Below are 25504 nucleotides of genomic sequence, written 5' to 3'. Positions count from 1 at the left end.
AGCCCCAGCTTGGTGAGTTGGTCTTGCAGAAGTGATGACATGCTGGACCTGTTTTTTCTTTTTAGCAGAAGAAATACTGGAGAAACCTCTTCTTGGGGTTGCCTCTTGCTGGATAGTGCTATTTCTAAGTACCAGCTTGAACATTTGATAAATAGAAGTATTAGTTATCAGCAAAAATGGGCACACTACAGTTGTCTCGAAAAAAATTGAACATACTTTGACATGGACAGAAGAGATGACCGGATGTTCTGCGCCTTGTGTGCCATTCATCGTTTTTGAGTTATTTTTCAACTGTGTAAATGTTTGAAAAGGGATGAGGCAAAAGATTCTTGTCCGGAGAAATAGAAATAGAAGGAAGTGGGGGGGGCGGTGCAGAGAAGGGGTGCAGGGTTCAGGCCCAGGGGCACTGGCAAGCGCTTGGGGTGCAGTTTCCTCTTCCAAAGAATTATGGGAGCAACAAATACCCCTCTAAAAAGAGGTGAACTCGCTTGGCAAACTGGGGAGTCGCTGGCGAGAAGACTGCATATTGGGGCGGGGGCTCGGGTGCGTGCAGAGCCTGAGAGGGGGACCCGGAGGGCAGGGCAGCGGAGCCGGGGCAACCCCCGAGGGAGGGGACCGGGAGGGAAGGGCAGTGGGGCGGAGGGGGAGGGGGCAGCCCCGAGGGAGGGGGCGCCCTAGGGAGGGCGTGGGGCGGGGAAACACCGGGGCAGGGTGCGAGTGAGAGGGCCGCCCCGGGGGCAGGGGGAGGGGAAAGGGCAGACCCGGGCGGGGCGATCGCGGCTGGAGCAGGAGCATGGAGGCTGAGGCCGTCCGCGGAGCCGCAGGTAAGGGGATCCGCCGCAGCCGGGCCCGGAGCCCGCCCGCCCCCCTCGCCGTCCGCGGCCACGGCCCCGCCCCGCGTGTCGGGTTTCAATGGCTGGGCTGGGCTGGCCTGAAAGCTTCGGCCCCGGCGCTGCAGACGGAGACCGTGAGCCACGCGTCGGGGCCGGGAAACTTTCCCTGCGCTCGGCCTGGACGCTGCCAGCCGCGCACCTGTCGCCGCCGGGGAGCGAAACGGGCTGGCGGCCTGGGCCGTCGGGTGCGCTCACCCCGCGGGAGGGGCAGCCTCGGGCGCGTCTCGGTCTCGGCGCTCCGGGCCTTGCCCGAGGCCGCTGGACGGCCGGACCGCAGACCCGGGCGGCGTGGCCTTGTCTGTGAAATGGAGCCGCACTGGCGGGGAGAATCGAGCAAGCAGCCGGGTTCGGGGGAGCGCCCCGGCCCGTTCCGCTCCCCGCCCCGCGGGCCAGCCGGGCAGCCGGCAGCGGGGCGATTTCTGATCTGAAAGCACGTGGACAGATCCCCAAACGGGCTTCTGCCAGCACCCCAACGTAGGGCGTGTGTGGATGGGAGCGGGCGTTGGCGGCGGAGGCAGTGCCTCTCCCTCCTCCAGCCTCCCCCCACCCTCGCGGCCCCTACCCGTCCTGTCCGCCCTCGAGGCGCGCGGCTGGAGGTGGCCCCCCACCCGCACCCGCACGCCAGCCGTGTTGTCAAACGCCCAACTGTACACTTGGTCCCGCGCCGCGCGTGTCTGTAAGGAAAAGCCTGCTTTCTAGAGGGTCTCCTGCCCATTATTGGAAGCCAGCCGCAGCGAATTAGTTGTTTGTTGACCTGTGACTTTAAATTGTTTTCCCCCGATTTCAAGTGAGTGAGCGAAGGAAAGAGGTGGCTCGAGGCCAGTTATATGAATTAGTTACATCTCCCCTGAAAGTTTTCATTGGTCTGGAGGTTGATAAAGGGTTTTGTCACTATATTTGGAGAGGGAGATACTATTTCGTTTTTTACTTTTTTTCTGGGCTCCTTTCTGGAAAGTTGGTGGTTATGACTGTGGTTGGGAATTGTTGCCAGTTTTATATGTTTAAGAACTAGCGCAAGAAAAAAGTGATTCGCTCTGTTCATCTCATCTTCCTCGTCTGCAAACTGGAGATTTCACCCACGTGGGGACTTACTGTGTAGAAATATTTCAGATATTTTATACGCTTAGCCAATCCGCACCCAGAGTTCCTCTCAACTATTGCCTTCGAGATAATCCTACCTGTCTTACCCAGCCATAATGGGCAAGAAATGGTCATTTCATCTTTCTGGAAGAGTGGATTTGGCCTACACGGTTTAAGGATTTTTCTGTATTTCAGCATTTGCTGTGGCTTTTTCGTGGTTGCTGATGGCCCAGATGACACACAGCAGTTGCTCATTAATCATTTCCACATGTGCTAGATCCTAATGGATTGGAATTTTACATAGCTGAACTGTTGCCCAAGCTTTGATAGCCCATTTCCAAAAAGGACTCCAGCAGATGATGTCTATGGGGGAATCCTTTTTCCTTTAGCAAGGAAGCATTGAACTAAGAATTATGCTTTTAGATAAGGCTGTAAAACATCCCCACTTGGCTCTGGCACTGAATAGGGAAAGGGCATGGGACATTGACTTACAGGATTTGAGTTCTGTATCTACATGAGGCCCCCCAATAATGATGTGTCTGGTTGGGGGGTACTGTCCAATGGGGGCTTTGGGATTACCCCTAATAACTCAACACATGCTCCAGGGACACACACACACACTCTCTCTCTCTCTCTCTCTCTCTCTCTCTCTCTCTCTCTCTCTCTCTCTCTCTCTCTCTCTATGTCTCTTTGAGAGTTTGTCTTTTCAGTTTTCCTGATGCTGAGGACCTTCTTCGATTCCACAAGACCATCTGTTGCTGTCATTTCAGCTTGGAGTTCAATGGAAAGGAAAAAGAAAGTCAGGCACAGCCCAGTTCTGTTACCCCGTCATCCTGTACCTTGAACTTCCTTTATCTGTAAAACAAGGGATTGACTTTCTTGGCAAGGATATGATGGGACCCTGTGTTCATCAGCGCTGACTGCTGGGCCCATAGTGAAATTTAGAGTAGACTTAGGAGGGCCATTTGTTTCGCACCCCCTCCCTTCTGTTTACATACAAAATTGAAGCATTTGTGAGAATTACCTGTTTTAAAATCTCCCATTTCAAAAGTCGGTTTAGTGTTCCAATTTAGGAAAGTTAGGTGTTGGACAGTTTGCACTAGTCATAAAGCAGAACTTTATTGATGGGAAAGCTAGCAAGCAAGGAGGAAAATCCAGGGTGACTCTGAAGCTTGGGCTGGGAAACAGGGCAGTGGCAATGCCAATAAAGGATGCAGTCTAGACATAGTGACTTCAGAATGTTTCAGAACATGCCTCTTGGCGATTCTGTGAGTTAGTCAGAAACACTAACCCCGGAGCACAGGAGGAATCTAGAAAGGCCCGTGCCTGCCCTGAGCACTACTAGGGACCCCTGTTACTGAGAGGAAAGAGAGCAGGGTAGATGGAGGCCTGGGTCAGGGTGGCATCCCCTGGGAGATGGGAGGAGAGAAGAGGTGGGGGCATAGCCGGGCGGTTCAGAGCAAGTTCTAAGAACCCAGTTCAGAAGAGGAGAGCCCAGTAGCAAGAGAAAAGGGAGGCCGAGGCGGGCTCAGGGCCTGGTGGGTGGGGAAGGAGGGTCAGGGAAGGGAGAGGACAGAAGGGGTTCAGCATGTCAGGACACTGGAAAAGGGGGCCAGGTACGGCTGCTGTTTCAAAAGGGTTTTCAGGGACAAGAAGAGGGGGAGAGGCCCAGCTTGGTGTTGGTGGCACAAGTGAAGAAAGGTGGCTTTCGCCTTGAGTTTTGGGTGGAGGAGACCTGAATGCATTTTTGGTAAACTAACCCTTAGGAGCACATTAGTATATGCCAGGTAAACAAAGATACTATCATTATCCCCATTTTATAGGTGAGAAAGCCGAGGCACAGAACTGATGTGAGTTGCCTGAGGTTTCCTGGCTAAGTAAATGCAAGGTTGGGGATGGGGTGGTGGTCTGACTCCCCAGAGAAAGGAACCTGTCATGAGGGTGATGTTCAAAGTGGAGCACCCCACCCCCCAGAAAGAATGTAGGGAAGAAATAATCCATGAGCCAGTTCCTAAAGGGTCTCCTTCCTCAGGAACAACCTCATGTCAACATAAAATTGAACAAAAAGTCAAATTTTAATCAGCTATTTTGCATCTTCTCTAGTTCACAGTGTAGAAGTATCCCCATAGAAAAGTGTGGCTGTGGCAAATTTGGGGATCTGTGTTCCTGAGAAGCAGGGCCTCCTGGGAGCCAGGATCCTAGGACTTGTGTCACTGCCACTAAGGGCTTTTGTGGCCCTTGCTGAGTCTCCATTCCTTCATCAAGATGGGAAGGAAAGGGTGAGCTGGTCTCTAGAAGTCCACTTGGCCATGAACTTTGTCAGTTACTTCCTGCCCATCCAGACTGTAAGCTCTCTGAGGACAGAACCTTAACTGGTCTTTCTGCTTACATATGACACCCAGGAGGAGTTCTATGAGCTTTGAAAGGTGGAATCATTTCCTTTTAGGAGCTGGTAAAGACCTTTGTGGGTTGTGTGACTGTAGAAAGGATTGCTGGAGGTCTTTTCTGCAGATTGGCTGTATCAGGATGTGGGTGATACGAGCTAGCTTGCCGCTCCAGCAGAACAGCCCTGGCCAGGCCCTGGTCGGTCCATCCCTTGGACTGCCTTTCCAGGAGTCCTGCTTGTCCTGGGGGGCAGGTCCTGAGGGGTTCCTCCTAAAGGCTGGGGTGTTGTGTTTACCCCACTTCAGTCAGTTGTGATTCCTTGCCAAATGATGGCGTCCTCACAATTGTTTCTTATTCACCTGCGTTTCTAGACATCAAGGGCTGAATTTTATCTGTATTATATGGTATCTCCACTGTCTAAGGCCAGGCCAGAGAGGGCTGGTGTTTTGACCCCGTCCAGGGTCCTGCCCTGGCTTGGCGGGATGGAGTGAATGACCGGGTGGCCTGGACTGGGGCTGAGCAGTGGGAGGGCAGCAGGCACTGAGGTGTTGTCTTTCTGACCTTTGAAACCCTAGTCTGATGACCGGCTGACTGGCCTTAGCTGTGTGTTCCTGATGGCAGCTGGCTCTGGGCTCCTCTGACAACATTCATCTGTGTAGCTCAGCCTTGGGAAATTCCAAATCAGAGGATTATAAGAAATGGCTGTGTTTTCAGCTGCGTTGGGTGGTGCAGAAAGATACTTGCAGGGCAAAATTTAAGCTCATTTGTTGGTCAGATGCCCCTGGTGTCACATGACTTCTAAAGTCGGGGTCGCTGGGGGAAGGAGGGCGGTTGTAGTTAAGTGACTGTCAGTAACAACTGAAGGTTGGGGCCTTCAGATGACACTTATTAGGCTGTAACAGCTGTGGTTTAGAAATTCCATGCCTTTTAGCACACCCATCCTCTGTTGTGGGTTTTCTTCTCCAAAGCCAGTGCTCAGCAAGCTTGGGGGTGGGTGAGACACAGTGTGTTAAATCCAAACGCCACTGTCTGTTTGAAATCCGGGGCATGTGGTCCCCACCCCCTGTTCCTTTGGGAGCCCTCTCACATGAAGCCCTTTGCTATCCCTGTGCCCAGGGAGCGCCTCATTTCCCAGTTAAACCAGTGCCTGTTGTCCATTAAAGCATAGAAACTTGTCCGTGCTTCTTTGCTTTTCCAAAGCAGGGCAGCCATGGGGCCACTGGGAACCATCTGAGACTGAGGGCTGGGAGCCCCTATTTGTGCAGCTCCCAAGGCCCATCCCCCTCTAGACCACTTGGTTTCCTTGACTTGCAGAAATTAAGATAAATGTGTTTTTCTTGGAAACCAAGTCTCTAACCGCTACTTGCAAATTCCATCAGGAGAAAAGAGAAAGCCGTGTTCATTTCTTCACTGCATTTTGCGTAAATAAACCCTAATCAAAGTCCCTGACTGTTTCATTCAGTGGCAAAAGCTTGAGAAGTTGATGATGTAAAGACTTCACCATTGCATAAACCTTCTCCCAAATACTGTTCCCCCCTGCCTGGTTGTAATCTGTTAGACTGCTACTTACTGGACTGTTTTTGGTGAGTGTACTTAGTGGATGGAGGTGGATAAGGCCCAAACCGTGAATCAAAGTTGGTTGTTCCTTTTGACCTTTATGTTTTCCAAAACGGGATTTCTGTAATGCATGTGTGTTGTGCGCATTTGGACAATTAGAACATCTTGGAAAAAAAACTTCTTAAGCTATGCAGAAGGAAAGGTATGACTTTTTGTTCCTTTGTAATGAATATTGAACAAAAATATTATTAAAATATTAAAAAATACTTGAGGCCAAACCATCATAAGATAAAAATCTGTTCTGCTCAAGTATAGTCTTCTTGCCGAAGAATATCTGTTTTTTGTTTTATTTTTATTTTTTATATTGAGGTATGCAGAATAAAATGCACACATCTTAGTGTACAGCTTGATGCTTTTTGACATGTGGCTACACTCATGCAACCATCACCCAGATCAAGAAACCAGACAGTCTTACTGATTTGTTTTACCCCCTTCGCCTATTTTACTCATCCCTGCGCCTCCCTCCCCTTTGGGAGCCACCAGTCTGTTCACTATGTTTATGAATCTTCTTCAGTTTTGTTTGTGTGTTTTGTTTTTTAGATTCTGCATATAAGTGAAATCAAACAATACGTGTCATTCTCTGTCCAACTTATTTTACTTAACATATTACCTTCTAGGTCCATCCAGGTTCTCACAAACAGTAAGATTTCACTCTTTTTTTTTGGTTGAATATGATGAATATGTTTTTAATCAGAACAATTAAATATGACTATCAATAAATCATGTTGTTTTCATTTCTTGCCCTCTTTTAAATTGAGATTCCCCTCACCCTTGCCTTAATTCCACTTTTTCTGTCTCCTATTCTGGAATTTCATATTTATGTTTCTCTAGTCTCGGGGGCTACCTTAGAAATGTTAATATGTATGTTAACTCTAATTCTTTTTTTACTCAAGTATAGTCAACATGCAATCTTATATTAGTTTCAAGTATGCAATGCAGTCGTCCAACAGTTACCCACATTATTAAATCCTCTCCCCAACTAGTGCAGTTACTATCTGTTAGCATAGAAAGATGTTACAAAATCATTGGCTATAATCTGTATGCTATACTACCATCCCTGTGAACAACTTATATTATGACTGAGAATTTTTGTGCTCTTTTATCCCCTTCACCCTCTCTACCCATCCACCCCAGCTCCTCCCCCAGGATAACCACCAGTCACTTCTCAGTGTCTATGAGTCTACTGCTATTTTGTTCATTTTGTTTCATTTTTAGACCCATAAATAAGTGAAATCATATCGTATTTATCTTTCCCCATCTGGCTTATTTGACTTAGTGTGATACCCTCTAGGTCCATCCATGTTGTTACAAATGGCAGAATTTCTTTCTTTTTCATCGCTGAATAATATTTCATTGTGAATATGTACCACATCTTTTTGATCCATTCATCTGTTGATGGACACTTTGGCTGCCTTCATATCTTGGCTATTGTAAATAATGTGGCAATAAACATAGGGGGTTGGATTTCTTTTAAAAATTTTTTTGTGCATCCATTACAGGCTGTAGGTTTGTGGTTACTGTAAGGTTCATGGATAGTTGCGTAAATATGTAAGAGACTATATTAATTTGATGTTCACGCTATTTCAAATACAATCTAAAAGTACTTTTTAATTCTATATCCTCCACACTTTATGTATTAGATGTCATGATCTGCATTTCTGTGTGTGTATCCCTTGACTGATTTTGTGTACAGTTGGTTTTACTACTTTTGTTTTGTGAGAAGGAAAGAGCATTCGAGATGGCCTCCATAGGAGGCTCTCCAATTGGGCTGAGACAGGGCTGGGAAAGGTGGGAAAGCCTCCCTCTGCCTGCCAGGCAGCAAAGTCTGACCACTGCTGGGCTGAGCAGGTGGGAGGGTGAGCCGGTACACAAAGAAGCATCTTGGGGCTGAGCCACCAGTGAGGGGAATGGAGTGTTTGTGGCTGGTTCCTGCAAGTGTCCTACCAGTTGGGTTGAGGGAGGGCTGGAGAAGAGTTGTCCACCAGCTCTTTCTCCTGTGCAGAGAGCTCTATCCAACCCCTGCTCCTCTAACACTCTTCCCACTGCTGGTATGTCTTTCAAACTACTGCCTCTGTGTTGGATCTCAGAGGGACTGCTGGAGTGTGCCTGTCCTCCACAACTAGCAGGAGTCTCAGCCTCCCAGAGTGTGACAACTCTCCCTGGCATCTGGCATCCAGTGCCGTTAATCACCAAAGTCCAGTGCCATGTGGTCTTGTGTTCTCAGAGAAGATCTCCAGAGCCAGGTGTGGAGAGTTTCTGAGTGCTTATCCCCTCCCCACTCCATTCTTCTCCCTCCTGCTTGGGCTAGGATGGAGGTGGGGACAGGGAAGGGCTTCGGTCCTGCTTGATCATGGCTCTTCCTCTTTTTCCTTCTCTGTGTGGTTCTCTCTTCTTTACCAGGTGTAGGAGTCCGTTCTGCAGTCTTCAGGTCATTTTCAGGGCTAGTGTATTTGCTGTAGTTGCTTCTTTACTGTGTACATAGGAGGAGGTTTCTGCCTTGCTTTCCTGCTCTGCCATCATTTTTGCCATGCTAACTCTAATGCTGAAATTAATCAACTTAAAACTTTCCCTGGAGTCATCTCAAGGCCTTGATATGCTTTCACCCCTTCCCAATTAATGTACTGTTTTTTTTATGTTGCAGCTGAGTTCTGTTATGATAAAAAAAAATCCTATCTCTTCAAATCAGGTGTTTTTGTTTTGTACGGTCAGCCTATACCCACATGTTTACCGTTTTCTTTATTCCTCTTCCTTCTTGACTAACTTGAGGCTATTTTCCTTTCCCTGATGTGCATCCTTTAGAAATAACTTTAATGAGGTTCTGTTTCTAGTAAACTCCCTCAGTTTATGTTTGTCCAAGAATGTGGGTGACATTTATGTCACTTGGAAGCTACTTCTGCTAGATGGGGGATGAAAGTTATTTTCTTTTTATACTTTAAAAGCATTCTTCCATTGTCTTCTGGCTTCCATAGTTGCAGTGGAGAAGGACAGCTGTCAATCTAATTGACATTCCCTTGGAGGATCTGACTTTCTCTTCTGGTTGCCTTTATGGTCATCTTCTTGTGTTTGTTGACCACAGTGTGTTTATGTGAGGATTTTTCTTTTTCTTTTTCCTGCTTTGGAGGTTTGTTGTGATTCCAGAATCTGAAGAGAGGCATCTTTCATTAATTCTGGAAAATTTCAACCATTATTTCTTCAGCTCTTTCTCTCCATCCTATTTTCCCTTTCTAGAATTTCATTTAGCTTATTACTGGACCTTGTCATTTACCCTTCATCCCTCTTAATCTGCCTTTCATATTTTCTGTGTACCTTTCTGTTCTGCATTCTGGGTAATTTATTCAGATATATTTTCCAGTTCATCAGCTACTTAAGACATTCATTTCTAGAAGTTCTTTCTTTCTCCCTATCATCTTATTGGACAAATAACAAAATCTTGGCCCTATGCATTTCCTAATTAAATTTATTTGGACATATTTAATATCCTTATCTTCTACATTAGATATTTCATTATCTGCAGTCCTTGTGGGACTGGTTCCATAGTCTGTGCTAACCCTGTTGTGGAAGTTTATTTCATCATATGTTCAGAGATTTCTGAAATCAGGTCTGAATGACCCCAGAGTTGGTACTGTTGACCTCATGCCCAAACCTCACTGCTCATGTGGCCTGATGTTGGGGAGGTCTGATGAGGCGGCATCCTTTTGTGGTTGCTTTTCTGTCTTTTAATACTGGCTCAGTTAAGGGAAATATTTAGTAAAGTAGAATAATGTACACCTTTTTCTGCTTTTGGCAGGTTCATCAGTTTATCCTTTTGTGAAGAGCTAGGATCTTAATAGACTTAGAGGCTGTTTCCAATGCCAGTTTGTAAATCTATCATAAATTGAAAGATACCAGTTGAATTTCATTGAACCAGATGGCAGGGAGAGGTTAAAGTGGAAGATCACCTTGGCCCTTCATCCTGCACATCCACCTAGCAGCAAGCCTTGTCATGTCCACTGCCAATATCTAGCTCAAGCCTGCTCTCTCCTCGTCACTGTCACTGCATCATTAGTCTAAGCTGTCATCATCACTTGACTCAACTTACATTGCCTCTGGTTTGGTTTCTACTGCAGTATGTTCTGGAGCAAGCAGGAAATGCATTCTCCTGCTACCACACCCTGTTAGGGACCCTTCAGCAGCCCCCTATTGCATTTTTCTTGAAACCCAAAACCTGGAACATAGCCAAGGTGTGTTACTCTGGCCAACTACCTGCTTCCTGTGACTCCTGCCTGTCTTCCCTTGGCCAGCCATGCTACAGGCACACTTTTAGTTCCCAGAACCCCTGGGTTCCCTTCTTCCTCCAGCATGGGCTTCAGTTCCTTCTCTCTGGATGGGCTTATTCTTGAGCCCTTCTGCTTAAAGGTTACTGAGAGAGCCTCTACCTTGTTATCCTGTCTTCTTCCTCCCATCTCCCATTTTGCTTGTCCCTCTGTTCAACTGTTTTTGTGTGTCCACAACCAAACTGTAAGTTCTGTAAGTGCAGAGACAGTTTCTGCCTTTTTATCAGTGTATTGGCCAGTATCTAGTTCATAACTAGCAGTATTAGGAAGGATCCTAAATGATGGCCAGGACTGTTTGATGTTATGCATTTTAAAATCTCTTTATAGCAGAAACTTTTTGCAAGCCCTTTCTATGGAGTTGGTATGGAATGTGACCTGAGTTTGATTAGACCTCTCTCCAGGACCATGGGGTGTAGAAAGACCTTGGTTTAAGCTGATGTTGTGCTTTGGACAGAGATCCTGGGAGCAAGTATCATAGAAGTCTCAAAGCATTAGTATATTATTATTATTTAAAAAAACTGGTAGAAGTTTTTTTTTTTCCCTCCGGGACTTAAAGTGGTTTAAGTGACAATGCACAGTCTATCCTCTTTTCACTTCAGCCACTTTCTGGTGCTGGCACCTTTCTTTGGAGGGTGGCTCAGCTGGACAGTGGTCCGAGGTGGGCATCCTTACCCTGTGATGTGGGTCCTGTGAATCAGTCCTCTACAGGCAGCCTGTTTGGACCACACTAGCCTCGCCACTTATCCCTTTCTGAACTCATACCTCTCTTTCAGCTTCTTACAAGTTTTTGAAAAGTAGATGTTAAACGTTATCAGTACATGGGCAAGACTTGAATAGGCATTTCCCCAAAGAAGACATACAGATGTCCAGGAAACACATGAAAGATGCTTAACATCACTAATCATAAGGGAAATGCAGATCAAAATTTCATACCCATCCAAAGGCTATTAATCAGAAAGGAAATAACAAGTATTGGAGAGACTGTGGAGAAACTGGAACCCTTGTGCACTTCTAGTTGGAACGTAAAAGGGTACAACCGCTATGGAAAACACTATGGTGATTCTCAAAAAAATCAAACATAGAATTACCATAGGATCCAGCATTTCTGCTTCTGGATATATACCTGGAAGTAGTGAAAGCAGGGACTCTGGGAAATATTCCCAAATCCACATTCATAGCAGCATTATTCACAGTAGCCCAAAGAAAGAAGCAACTCAAATGTCCATTGATGGGTGAATGGCTAAGCAAAACAGCGTATATACTATCAAGTGGAATATTATTCAGCCTTGAAAAAGGTACCTTAAGCAGTGCCGTGTTGAGCATTAGCTGCCATATGGTGCTGGAATACAGTGTGTGGTCCTTGACATGATATAATTAGTAAGCAGGGTTGGTGAAGGCTCTGCTGGAAATCTTAAGATTTGAGTTTGAATCCAGCCCCAGTACTAAGTAATTTTCCATTTTTGAACTTTTGTTTCCACATATGGCCAGTGGGGTTCATGCTTTGTGTACTTTGTTGACTTCAAAGGGTTGATGTAAGTTTCAAACAACTGATAAACTGGAAAGCCCTATGCAAATGTAAGGTGTAAAAGGGTGATTTTAGTAAGAACTTATCACTGTTTTTCTAACACATTTCCCCCAACTAAAAGTAGTTTAGAACTTTGTTTATCCACAGAATAAACCTTGTTATTTATTTTTTCAGTTTAAAACAGCTGATACTAGCCTGGATGCAAATATTTGCATTCCATATGTACTTCTTCATCTATTTTTCAGGCCTATACAACAGAGTCTGATGCCCTTATGAAAATGTAGCTATCTTGACACATTTTCAGGTATTTGGAAGTCACAATATTTTCCCTAGGTAAATCATTATCTAGGTTGAAGGTGGACCCATGCTTCTCCATCCATTCCCCATGTGGCCATCCGGGCAATGAGTCTAAGTACTTAAACAGTGTGCACGACTTAATCTAACTGGCTGTGGTTGTTGCTTGGCACTGGGCTCATCATGCCAGATGGCATCCCATTTTTTTCTCCTCTTCAGAGGTATTATTTTTTGTAGTGTAATAGATGCACATATGGGGGGGCGATGTGATTTCTGGATAAAAGTTTATAAAGTCCATTAATAGCCCCAATTTTTGGGTAAGTTCTGAGAAATGTTTTTTTGCAACTAATGGGCAAAAGCATTCCAGTGATGAGGAGTTATTCTTGATCTTGTTGTGTGCTGTGTTGTTTAGGGCTCCGGCTCCTCGCTGGACGGTTGCTGCCCGAAGGCATTTTACCACCAACTTCAGGGCTGCTACATGTTGTGGAGGTGTTACTGACGTGGGAGTTTGGTATTTTCAAAAGTTCTTGGTCAGTTAAATTAAGGGTACAGAGTCAAGCTTTCCAAATTCTCCTGAGCTGCCAAAGCCTTCTTCCTTCTTGGTAAAGGTTAGGCAAATAGAGCACCGTAATGATGACCACATGGGATGGGGTGGCTCAAGTTCAGGGCTGAGGAAAGCCTAAGCTTCCTACAGTTGTCAAAGTGAGGGCCTCGCTTCTGTTACAGTCCATAAGGAAGCAGATATTTGAGGTGCTATTTCCTCCTATCTGCCCCAAATAGAGTTTCATGTTTGTCCCCAAATGTGATACCTCTTTCAATGTAAAAGGAACAGTATGTTTCATTCCCACCATACATCCTGTTGAATGATTCAGGAGGAAAAAAACAGTTTTATCTTGGTATTATTTGCCGAAAAGCAAGAGGCACCGAAGCTCAGATTAGGAGACCTTCATATTAAAAGCAATTAGGATTATATAAACTTTTGTGTGGGTGGCACATAAAAGTCATCTGCATATTTCACCGTCTTCAACTTGGGACAAGTGATTTATTCGCAGCCAAGGCAATGACAAGTTGCAAGTTGGCCAATACTAAATTTGTGATAACAGAGCAACAGGCTCCCTGTCAATTACCCGGTTGTGAAACCTTGCCCACCACCACCTGCAGACCTTTCACGGCGCTTCCCCCTTTCCCTAACAACTTTGCTCATCTGCTCAAAAAATTCTAACATATTCTACATTCTGTCTTCCAACTTTTGTTTTTTTCAATTCTCAGCTAAGAATATTTTGGCAATCAGATGCTCTTCAAAAACCAACAAAAATATCCAAGTGTGTATGTATGTATTTGCTTCACCTTCTGTTCTCTCCTGCTTTCTGTAAAGGATTGCTCTGCCGACACCAGGCCCCCTCTCCTGGGGGTCCTGGAGCTCCAGACATTTCCATGTTTGCTGTCTGTCTGAGAATGATGCGCTCTCCTGCCCTGGCTATTTTAAAGCACTCTTTGTGAAGATGTGTGTTGTCATCTGTCAGTTAGTGTTCCGGGACAAAGGGTCCCTAGTTAAATAAGTTTTGGAAATAAATGTTGGATTAAGCACATTCCATTGCTTCGGGATTTCTAAATGTTCTTATTGCTGATAGCTTGTTGAACTTCCAGTGGTGAGGGCTGAGACCCTCAGCAAGCCCCCTTTCAAAATTTATTGGCTTCAGAAACCCCATTCCCAGTGGATTTTGTGGGCTGAGTGTTCCACAGGATGCACTTGGGAAAATGCGGGCCTGATATGAAGAAAGTCATGGTGACAGGTGCGCAGGCTTGGACTCTTTGATATTAAATAAATGCCAGGCACCGCCTTGCCCAACTGCGGATATTTCTCATGATATGCAACAGTCCTCTCTCTCTTTTTTGAATTAAATGTCATCATACTTTAAGTTAAAAGTACTTCTCCGTTTTCAAGCATCTACTGGTGAAAGCATTGGTGGCCTAGGATGAAGTCTAAATTTGCAAATACTGAGTTTTCTTCAAACATACAGCATGAAGACGCAAAGCTCTGGGGGTTGGACTGTGTAGCGAAGTGCAAGCCCCATTGGAAACTGGGGACCCTGCTGGATTCTGAGCAATTGAGGTGGCTTTTGGAAACCTTCTCCCTTGGATCACCTGGATTCAGATCCCTGCAGAGACTTCTTGCTTCATGCTTCCCATCTCCGCTGGCGCCCTCTCCTGTCTGGTCACAAACTAGTCTGCATGTTTTCTGCTAAGCCCAGAAGTCACTTAACCTCCATCCCTTGTCAGATTTCTTCTATAATAAGAATTCTTTTTTATATTACGTTCCTTTTAGAAGAAAATTGGTTTGTGAAGAGAAAAACCAGATCCCATATGTGAAAAATAAAGCAAAAATAAAAACATTCTCTACTAGAAATACCTACTCTTAGCCATTTTTGAAAAACAAAAATGGGACACTACTTTGTAATTTTGTATGTTTAAAAATTTTCCCACAATATCAATGAATAAGAATTGTCTTACTGTAACTCAAGAATGATGACCCACATTACTAAAAAAAAAAAAACGATTATAGCCAGCTTTTCCAATGACATGATGCCATGTAATTCTTGACGGGGAGAGGCTTTCAGTAAAGTTGAAATTTTTAAGAGTGGGGCTAATAAAATTTAAAATGTCTTCATTATTGTTTCTCATCACAATAGCCCCATATGAGAAAAATTACATTCTTTGCTAGAAAAGTTATTCTTTGCTAAAATGAACGAATTTTCCTAATCTTTGTGGTGAGGTAGTATTTAGAAAGTTCTTTAGGTGATACTGAATTAGTGATTAAGTGCAGAGCATTGACCCTTTTCAGATTCTTCATTAATTAGCATTGCTGTTTACATAGGGTGGACAGAAAGTGCTGGGAAAGCCTTTGAGCGATAGGCCTTCCCCAGCTGAGCAAAGGCTGACCCAGCTGTGGCCATGGCTAATGGGCAGTGAGTGGGTGGGTGATAGGCAGTGGTCAAGGAGCATGGTGCGCTGTTCATGCAGCCCTGGGAACTGGAGCTTTTAGTCAATACCCTGAATAATTTAAGTATTTTCCCTAGAAGAATGCTTTAATATGTACCCCTTTTTTGGTCTCTGTTTTCTGTTTTTTTGGGTGGTTACAGCAAACATATGCTTAAAGCGAGTTCTTAAATTTGGGGTTTGTTTGGGGATCCAATTTCTTTACAGTCTGCAATGAATTATCATTTCAACTGTGCGCCTTTTTCATAAAAGTATTTTACATTGTACTGAAAAGATTACATTCTTTTGGCTTGGGAAAAATATTTCCTGTTCAGTTGAAGCCATTAAAGCCTGTTAGCATTTCACATCTGGAAACTCCTGCCCAAGTCTGCCTTCCATCACCAGTGAGGCCAGGCCCAGGCCGGCTTGCAGCGCATGCGTAAACCGTCCCAGACTTGTTTACTTCCTGGAGGCCCCTGGGCACAGGCCAAAGGCGCCCTTGAGGTTTGGGGTGGGGGTGGGGTGGGGGGCTTGCTTCCTCTTGGGGTCTCCTGAATGTGTGTGTGTGTGTGTGCACGTGTGCATGTGTTCATTCCTCCAACGCCTGAGCAATCTTCCTCCCCCTGCCCTTGGGGAGAGGGGCCTCTCTTTCTCCAGGAAGGCAGGGACCTTCCTTCCCAGCAGGCACTGGCTGCCCCCCGCTCTCTCTTGCACTCTACTCTCTCTTACTCTCTTTTTCCCTACCACCCAGTTTTCCAGAAAGCTAACCCAAACATTTTCTGTATAAGGGAAACTGCTGGAGCTTTTCTGATGGGGGCATTGCCCCCAGAGGAAAGAGAACTAATTAAAAGCAAAAAGTTTGGAGAAGCCAGGCCCTGTCCCCCGTCCCCCACCCCATCCCTCTGGCTGCAGAACATTCCTTCTTAGGGTTGTGGGGGTCTGTACCCCGGTGTGGGGCTTTAAAGGGAACCAGGTGCAGGTGAGTGTTGTTCTGTGACTGTTGAGATATTCATGGCTGTGCTCCTCTAACCTGAGGGTCGATCTCTGCCGGCCTGGGCCCGGCCCCTCCCCAGAGGCAGGGCCCAAGCAGCCCTCACTTGGAGCCAGGCCGTTCTCCAGGCTTCCTGCTGAAAAACCCGAGGACCCACCTCTGGGCTGGCTAGGCCACAGGGCCTGGGGGGAAAAGGGGCGTGGGTGTCCTGGGGATGCCATCCACTGAGTTCTTTGAGGAGGTCTCAGAGTCCCAGCAGTGTAACCCGCAGGGGAAATGATTTCATGGTGTGCAAAGGGCCAAACACATTCACTGCATTTCTCCTAACCAGACTCAACCAGAACCCATGCCAGGCAGCCCTTGGCCCCCACAGGGGAACAGGCAGGGACCCCCGTACCCCTCCCCTGGCAGCAGCCAGGCCTGTGGGCTGGTGCCTGTGGGTGAGGTGCCCCTTTTCCATCAACCTGAAGACCACAGTGTCTTCCAAGTGGCCCTGTCACGGGCATTTGTCAGGGGCCGAGTTCAGCTCTGAGCTGGCTGATAACCAGCTCCTTTGGCTCTCAACCCTGCTGGAGTGCTCCGAAGGCCATGCTCTGGACAGCACCTCAGCCAAGACAGGGCCAGCAGCACAGAGGAAAAGGGGGGTAGGGTCTTTACTTGCTCACTGAGGGGTGTTCCTGGGGGTGTCTTGAGAAGGGTGGCTGTGGAAGTTGTTTTCATGCAACAGGGGTACAGCCTGCAACAGGTGTACAACCCGGGTCTTTTTAGTGTGTGTTTCTTAATTTATTTGAACGTGCACTGAATCTTTTCATACCTGTGGGAAGCCACTTAACCAACTAGATGCAAATGAATAGCATTTGGAACCAGGGAGCTCAGCTGGCCACCCAGCCAAATCTCCTAAGTGCACAGTATGGTGCGGACCATGGAGGGGTCTCAGTGGTGTGGTGGGAGAAGAGAGAAGTTTGCATGCAGTAGGCCCCCAGCCACTGTCTGCCTTCCTGCATTGGGGGTGGAGTCGGGGAGGCTGCCTCCCCTCCTGATGACTGTAAAAGGCTGACTGTTTAGGTGCATGAGGCCCTGCAGAACCAGAAAACGGCAAAGGTCCAACTTAAACTAAGTTAGGATTTGAATTCAGGACTGAGTGATTCCCAGACCCCTTGCCTTTGGGGTCGTGGGAAGGCTTCTGGCAGTGCTGGTGTTTGAGATGGGCCTTGAGGACATCAGGCAGGAGTGGGTGTGGGGGTGCAGGATCATGTTAGGTGCTATGGAGGAAGGGCACATGGAATGGTAAGGACCTTTGAGGCTGGGGAGAGTAGACAGACTGTTTTGATGGGGTCACTGACATAATCTGAGCACTTTACCCAGATTTTGATACCAGACAGACCTTCACGGCCTGATGTTACTGTGGACTAGCCACGCATTCTCCTCCTGGCCTCATCTGTAAATGGGAGTTGAGTGGGACTCAGTGACAGACGGGTGTAGCGTGCTCACCATCCTGCAGGCCCTGGAGCCCAGGGAACTGGGTGGGTTTTTTAATTGGTGGCAGGTGGAAGGTAGATGTGGGGGGGGTGGGGGTGAGGCCAGAGGCCTTGTGAGAGGCAGAGGCCCTAAACTAAGTTGGGCTAAGCATAGGCACCTCTAGGGAGAGGTCATACAGGTGAGCTTGGTCGTGGTGACAGGTGTGCAATGGGCTCTGAGGTAGGAGCCAAGGATTCCGACTTGGATCCTTCCTGCTCCTGAGCTGCGTTTGCTTGGAAGACCCCTTCAGTTCAGGCTGGAGGCCACGTCTGATCAGTTGCTCACTCTGGCGAGGAGTCTGGACTTCCTTGACTCTGTGTGTGTGTAGGGGACACGCACACATGCACATGCACAAGGTGTATCTTTCACAGCAGAATATTGGCTGTATAGAGGCATGACCATTTTTAAAGCCAGATCCCAAAGTTCTTTATCGACTCATTCACAGACACTGATGGCCGTGAGTTCTTCATATCTTTATTTGAAACATTTGTATCAGCGTATTTATAGTTATAATTTTTTGGTATGAATTTTACACTCAAGTACTTTAAAAAAATGGAAGAGCGGGGGAATGTATGTACTCGGCCTTTGCTCCTCTGCATGTGCCCGGGACATTTTCCCCAGGTAAAGCCAGGGGCGGGGGGCTGGCCTGTGCCGAGGGGAGGCTTGCTCACCACCGCTCTTGATGTGCTCTGTTTTCTGTGAGCCTTTGTTCCTGAAGCTCATCAACGGTAGTAAAATTCATCACAGGCAGACTTGGTGGGCTGGAGACCTGAAACTTTTTGTTGCTAATATCAGTCTGTTTCCAGAAAAATGGCAGGCAGGAGAAATGGAGATTCTGAGAGAAAGGTGGAAAGCTGATATTCCAGGGGGCATTTATTTGCAGGCTTATCTTTCTTGAGGAGGTGGAGGGAAGAGGGGGAGGAGGATCAGACAGATGCTTAGGCAGCCCCCCCCATAGGAGGTCCACAGGTGAATCAGAGGTGGGCTCCACAGAAGGGGAAGGGGCGCAGACCCTCCTCCCGGGCAGCCAGCCGATGTCTCAGGGGAACACCAGTTGAGGCTTCCAAGCTGAATTGGGTGCTATCAATTTGTATGATCATTCAAGGATATCATTTTCCTCTAAAAGTGTGGTGATAAGAAAAAGATACTGAAGAAGAGCTGGGGGGTAATTTGCAAATTATTAAGTACAGTAATCTAGGTGTCTGCGGACATGTGGGTTTAATTCATACTAACTAGTACATTTAAGCTCTTACAAAACAGTGGCCTAATTAACGGAGAGGAATTGGCACATCTTAATCAATCTGCATGGCACATGAAAGCTATCAAAATAATAACTCAAGCCAGATTTTGTCAAAGTTATCAAGGTTCTAACCAGCTGGTGTCAGCTCTTAAGATACCCCGCTTTTACCCAGGCTGCTGTGGCTGACCCTCTGGGAGAGTACTCGGGAAACCTTCTGGGGGTTCGGGTGTGTGCAAGGAAGTTTTCGTAGCAGTCTAAGGGGGTCTTGAACCTAATGCCTCCTTGGGGCTGGGGCCAAACCTGCCACTGAGAATGTCTTCTACTTTCTTTTGGTGCCTTTTTCATTTAAAAAAAATACGGGAATGTAATTTTTAAAGTGAGTGTCCAATTGGGTGCATTTGTTTCTTTTTTGATTTTCAAGAAATAAGTGACTTACCCTTCGACAGAAGAGTAAAACTGATGTTATTTCTCGCCTTCTTTTTCCCCCAGCAGGCATTTACCCAGTGGATATTTTGGAAGATGACCCCAAAGGAAATTGGGAAGCAGCTCTGGCCTACTATGCCATGCTGGCAGAAGGAGGGAGGTCGTCTCCAGAGGTTTTCTCTCTTCCCACTGGGGAGCAGGTATGTGGGATAAAGAGCTCATCAGTAGAAAGCTCTGTAAAATCTTACTACAAAGTAAAATGCTAGTGAAATGAAGGAGTATTATAGATTTAAATAAACAACCTCCTCAAGTGAATGGAGAATGCTAGAGCAATTCCACTTCAAGAAGGAGAGAGAGTCCTGTGTATAATTCCATTCCTGTAAGGCAGTGAGCCTGTTGTGAATCCCACGTCTTCCACTTACTAGCTGTGTGACCTTGAGCAAGTGTCTTAACCTCCCTGGTCTTGGTATTCACAGCTCTAAAACTGGGACAGTAACAGAGCTTACTGCACACTGTTGTTATGAGGACTAAATGAGATACTATATGTAACACCTGGCTAGGCCTCAGTTTCCCCATTTGTAAAGCGTGGGGATTGGTTGGTCTTTGGTCTCTCAGGTTTGGCTCAGTTCTAAAATTTTGTAATTCAGAATTAGGCTATATCAGTTGGAATGACGTTATATCAAATTGTGGTTTTTAGCACCGATAAGACTGCATTTTGCATATGGACCTGAAGAGCACAGGGAGAAATGAAAACCGTTCCTGTGTTTGGACAGTGGGATTGTGAGTGAAATTTTAACATTGTGTTACTTTTAAGAACTTTTTTTCTCCTGCAGTAAGTAAAAAGGATATGTTGAATGTTGGGCTGTATCTCAGTCAGTCACCTTTGCTGCAGATTTGAGGCTCATGTGTTGAAAGAGATGAGGTTTTCTCGCCTTACACATACATGATTTCACTCATACCAGAAATTGTTGTTTTCTGCCTGACAGAGTTGGTTGAGAAAGGGTTTTTTTTTTTTCAATGTACTGAAGTGTTCCAGAATTAATTAGAACAATGGCTTGGACAGTTTATATAGTGTGGCTTGCTTGAGATTTTGAAGATGCTAGTTCATAATCAACTCCTGGAAGAATCCCGTTCCATTGGGTGGGTGGTTCCACACTGCAGCGCTGCTAAGGGAGGTGCTGTACTCGAACGCTTTCAGCTCCCCCTAGTGGCTGTTTGGAAGGACAAGAAAACAGGCTCTCCATCAGGGCTGGGGGCTTTCTCTTAGGGTGCTGAGGGGGCTGGTGGGCTGCATGGGGTGTGGGCAATGCTAGATAATCTGAGAAGTACTTTAGGATGCATTTCCAGTCATCTGCTTTTATTTCGTACTTATTGATGGATTACATTACGTAAAAAAACCCCAACTGCTAATGTAGTATCAGTGAGTAATTATAGTGTTATTAGCAAAAACGTAATAAAATAGGACAGTGCTAAAATTAAGTTGTTCTAATGTGACAGAAATGCTGAAATGACTGAATGCTTATTACTCCTTCCCTTTCTAAAAAAGAAAAGTTTCATGGAAACAATCATTTGGTTTCCTACCATTTTAGCGGTTAATTAAGAAGTGGTAGTTGTTTCCTACCATTAGGCAGGTTGAAACAGTCTAATTTTGGGTGGTATAGGACCTCCTCATCACTTTTGCCAAATTTAAGTTTTCTTTTTGAATCCAGAGAAATCTTCCCAAACAAAAAGAAAGATGAGAGAACCGGTCTGGGAATATATCCCGCCATACCACTCTGGTCTTCCTAAAAAGACTTTTCATAATTAACTCTGTTTCTAGTTTTGAAATTGTCCTATCACATTTAAAATACCATAAAACTTTTGATTTTTCTGGTTTTAAAACAGTGTATGCTCATTGTAAAACACCTGGGAATTGTAGCCAAGGACAGAGAAAATAAAATCATCCATAGTTAGCAGCTATAAACATTTTGACGTGTTCCCATTTGACTTTTCTGTGTGCACGTACTTTTTAAAATATTTGGATCACTCTCAGAATACAAGGTTGTGTATAATAAGCATCTTCCTATGTTGATCCACTGCTTTGCACATATTGTTTATAATGGTTTTGTAATGGCTCTCTGGTAGGTGAACTGGGTTTCCCATGACCACTGTGGGAGGGCCTATTTGGGGACTCTTCATTAGGGTGATCTGAAGATGGGGGGCCAGAGGTGGGGCACCAAGATGTTTATGGGTCTCAGGGTTGGTTAAGAAAAAGTTCTCTGAAACCATGGAGTCCTGCTGTAAACTTTTACAAACAACCTGCCCGCCTTGCTCAGCCGACACATTTTTTTCTCATTTTCTTATCCTTGTCTTGATTTTCAAAACACACTTTGCAATGGAATGTGAGCTGGGAGTGGTGGGTTTGATGGCCACAAAGAGGGCTTGGGGATGTGGGCCCTTGAGAGAAGGCTCTGACAGTCCCAGCATTAGAGACCTGGCGCCTGCTGCTTGGTGTCTGCCTTTATCACAAGCCATCAGGCATGAAGCTCTGAGGTTTTCTGCCCTGCGGCAGCCACAGAGCCAGCGCTGAGCCTGCAGGGCCCAGAGAAGGCAGGGGTCTCTTGAGAATGCTGGCAGTGATGGGGGCCAGGGCAGCAGGCAGCCTGAGTGGCGTCACGGGTGGACATAGGCTTGTTCAGGCTGTTTCTATGGAGTGGCCCCAAGAGGACAGTTGAGGCCAGCTTGACAAGTGCAAGCCTGAGGCGGGGGTACAGAGCTCTGCTTTGGTTGGCTGAGGCCCAGGGGGGATTGGGGTGGAGAAGGCTGCTGGGCAGGAAGCTGATGGAAGGGCGAGGCAGCCAGGCTATCCACTGAATGGGTTTTCACCAGTACTTGGCTAGATGGACAGCTGAACAAGGGACCAGAGGATCTGCTAGGGAGAGACAGAGTGGGGGCCTTTGTCAAATTCCTCTCGTGTTTAGCTCAGAGTGGGTAAGGTGTCCCCATCCTGTCAAATTCACCTCTGTATAAGAGTGTTCTATCAGTGAACACTGTGCTAATATTAATCATTAAGTAATTTCCTGTGCCCTTGCTGATGACAGAAGAAAATGGTGATTTTATTATTTTTTTCAGGTTAAACTTGAAGCTGCATCTGTTTGCTTCTACACTGTGCACCGGGATGAACCTCAACATAAAATACTGGTCTTGGTTAAGCCCCAGGATACGAAGACAGGTTGGTAGAGATTAATGGATTTAAAAGACAAGGATCCTGATTTAACTGTTTACAACTCATGGAATCAAATACCCAGGAAGTGACGGTTATACTCATAGGCTGGACTTAGAACATCATGGCAGAACTGATTTATTTTCTGCTTTCAGAACTCTGAGAGTGCATTATTTCTGTTTATTGACATCCTGATTTTTAAAGACACTGGACACCCTCTTGCCCACAATGACAGTGTTCAGAGCTGCTTTTGAGGGAAGCTTTTGCCATTCTTACTAATAACACGCCTGCGATGCATGTGCAGGGTTTAGCCCTGTCATTGGAGTGTCCCCATGGCCCTGTGGAGCATGGAGGCCATTCTCATGCCCCATATACAGAGAAGGAAGTGAGGTCTTGCCCAGGGCCACGCAGCTAGTGCATGTTTGGGGATTTTTGCAAGGGGATGACTAGATGGCATTTTGTTCCAGTGGTTGAGGTGTATGTAATCTGTAACTCATTTATTCTTCCTCTGTGTTACAGAGAGACCATTTCACCTCCTTGGAGTGAGTTCTCTGAGCTCATGTGCATGGCTGTGCTCAGTTGCTTGAGGGGCGGGGTTCTGAGGCAGTTGGCAGTACGCAGTGGGAGGTGGGGAGGAGAGAAGGCTTCTGGCCTGGCAGTCCACCCGAAGGCCAGGGCACCAGTAAGCCAAGTACCTGGTCTCTGACCTCAGGGAGTCCCAATTTAAGCTGAATCTTATTTAGACATTTTCTCCTTTATTACACTTTTCTGTGTGTTACAGATTTCCTACAATGACCCTATATTGCTTTCCTAATCAATTAAAAAAACAAACCAACCCTTAATTCGTCAGCCCTCCTTAAATGATGTGGTATCTGAAAGTTTAGGGTTTACGTCTTCAACTGCAATTTGCAAAAGGGGCTCCCTTCAGCTCCCCAGCCCCCCTGGAGATAAACTTTTGCCTTTCACCTTACATGGCCATCTGGGGTTTGTACACAGAGGATGTCCTGTGTGGCTGGTGTCACAAAGCCCAAAGGGACATTCTTGACCAGGGAAAGTTACTCCATGCAAAGACTGTGGCTAATGCTTCTCTTATTGAGAATCTGGAGACGTAAATGTGCTTAGCTGGCTGTCTGGGGTTTTTTGGCATCTTGGCAAAGAATCCTCATCGCTCCAAGGCTGGAGTAGCTGTGCTAGTGGTGACAGTCTTCAGGACATCTCTTGCTGTCTGGCAAAGCTGTGGCTGCTGGGAACAGGGGCTGTGCTAACCCCAGGCCTTCAGCAGTGTCTTGAATTTGTGGCTCTCACACCAGGTTTGTGGAAGTAACAAGATGAGCCCACAAGCACTCCTCAGTGAACAGATTGTCAAAAAACTCTAAAAATATCGTTTGCCAATTTTAAGAAAATGTCCAAATATCAGCAGCCCTTCTCCCTGCCTTTTTTCAGCACTGAACAATATTCTGGTTATAGGTCTTTAACTCCAGTTTGCATAATGTAAACATATGACTGACTCTTATAAATCTGTTTCCTATTTATACTATATTTAATTTTTTGGTTGTTTTCAAGAATGTCTTATAATAAATATTCATAAGCTCCAAGAAATCTCACTCTGGACTTTTCCTTATATATAATAGCACTTTAAATAAAGTTTCCAAATGGTTCCCTACTGCTGGGGCTCTATTGCGGTATCTGCCATTTTTGTACGATTTCCAAAAAGCACTCAGGTGTTATCCGTACCTTATGCTCTTCAGGCTGGTATTCAGAAGCAGATGCAATTTGTAAATGCCCCTCTTGTGGCTTGAAACATGTTGACCCAGAAGCAGCCTATGGTATCCCAGACCCTTTCACAGCCTTGACACATGTGTCATTTCACTCACGGACGTAGCTCTGACCTTCTAGAATGCTGTTGCTGGTTCCTTTCCTCCCGCAGTTGTATTTGTGAAGCTGTGTGTGTCTGTGTGGTTTAGATGGAAGCTAAAGGGATCAGAAGCTGTTTGATAAGCTCCGTGTTTGAGTTAATTATTGATAAACTGGCTGAATCCATCACAGTAATTCCCCATAACCCTGTGAGCAAATGAAAAACATCCCAGCCTTGTGAATTCCCCGGTGGCGAGCGGTGTCTGCTCATGGCCGACTGCTGCTGGGATGGGAGTACTTGAGCTTGCCAGCTTCTCCTTTTAAGAAAATGGGGATGCACTTTCTGTAGAGGTGGCTTGAGAGGCACGTGCCCTCATTCCAGGGCTCCCTGGGTTCACTCTTGACTTATTTCTCCAGTCAGAGGCTGGTTTATGTCACTGCGGGGACATGGCTATAAGCTGCTAAGAACACCCTTCCTTTATTTTCCCTATACCTCCCACAGGACCTATCTTTCCTCTATTTCCCCTTGTTTTGTTATTCCTCTTATTTTAAAATTAGTAACTGATCTCAAGTGTTTTCAAAGATTGAAAAGGAACTCCTCTCATCAAAGAAGCTGTGGTCTTTGTCTGATCTCCTGTTACCAGATGAAAACTGCTTTCCCTAGCACTCCAGATTCCCATCAATGGATGGCCTTCTGCTTTTCTCGTTTCCTCCTGTACCCCCCAGAGTAGAGCAGGATGAACCTGGACTTGGTGTGAGATACATCTGACTTGGAATCCTGGTTCAGTCAACTCACTGGGCGACCCAGGTAAATTATTTGGCCTGAGCATCAGTTTCATTGTTTGTAAAATGGGGGCATCTTACCTACTTCACATTGTGAGAATGAAAGGATGTGTGGCTGAAAAGCTGATGCTTTGGACCATCCAGGGCTGAGAGCAGGCATGATACCAGCATATTCTCCCATCCTGGCTCACTTTCACATTTTCTTCTCATCTTTGAGTGTTGTGTTCTGGAAGGACAGGATTTTAGAGTCCTCGTCAATGGCTGGCTGGAGTTTGGCAGCTGAATTACCTCCCTGGTGGGTCCTGCTTGCATGCCTCATGCATCGGAAGACAATACCACAGGAAGGCAAATCTAGTCTGTTTTTGAACTATCCTCATTGTAAGAAAGTTGTTCCTTTTACCAACCCAACC

The 25504-nt window shown here is 46.0% G+C and overlaps 1 protein-coding gene and 1 long non-coding RNA gene across 3 annotated transcripts in view; one reads left to right on the top strand and one right to left on the bottom strand.

Annotated features, from left to right (window-relative positions):
- Positions 1-1444, bottom strand: LOC140847283 (uncharacterized). The gene is made up of 3 exons (XR_012127156.1): positions 1089-1444; positions 217-291; positions 1-135 (listed from the first exon to the last, which is right to left on the bottom strand). It is a non-coding gene; the product is annotated as an uncharacterized lncRNA (long non-coding RNA).
- FAM169B (Protein) overlaps positions 129-25504 on the top strand; it is an 88534-nt gene continuing 63158 nt past the window's right edge. The window contains exons 1-3 of one of the 2 annotated variants that reach the window (XM_073227127.1): positions 129-824; positions 19325-19455; positions 22367-22466. In XM_073227127.1, the coding sequence (XP_073083228.1) occupies positions 794-824; positions 19325-19455; positions 22367-22466 (262 nt within the window). In that variant the 5' untranslated portion in view covers positions 129-793. Of the gene's footprint in view, positions 825-19321; positions 19456-22366; positions 22467-25504 lie in introns of both variants that reach the window. The other variant, XM_073227126.1, reaches the window with a different exon arrangement.

This window comes from Manis javanica, chromosome 18, assembly GCF_040802235.1.
Source record: "Manis javanica isolate MJ-LG chromosome 18, MJ_LKY, whole genome shotgun sequence".
Classification (NCBI taxonomy): Eukaryota; Metazoa; Chordata; class Mammalia; order Pholidota; family Manidae; genus Manis; species Manis javanica.
This window is presented reverse-complemented; position numbering and strand designations above follow the sequence as displayed.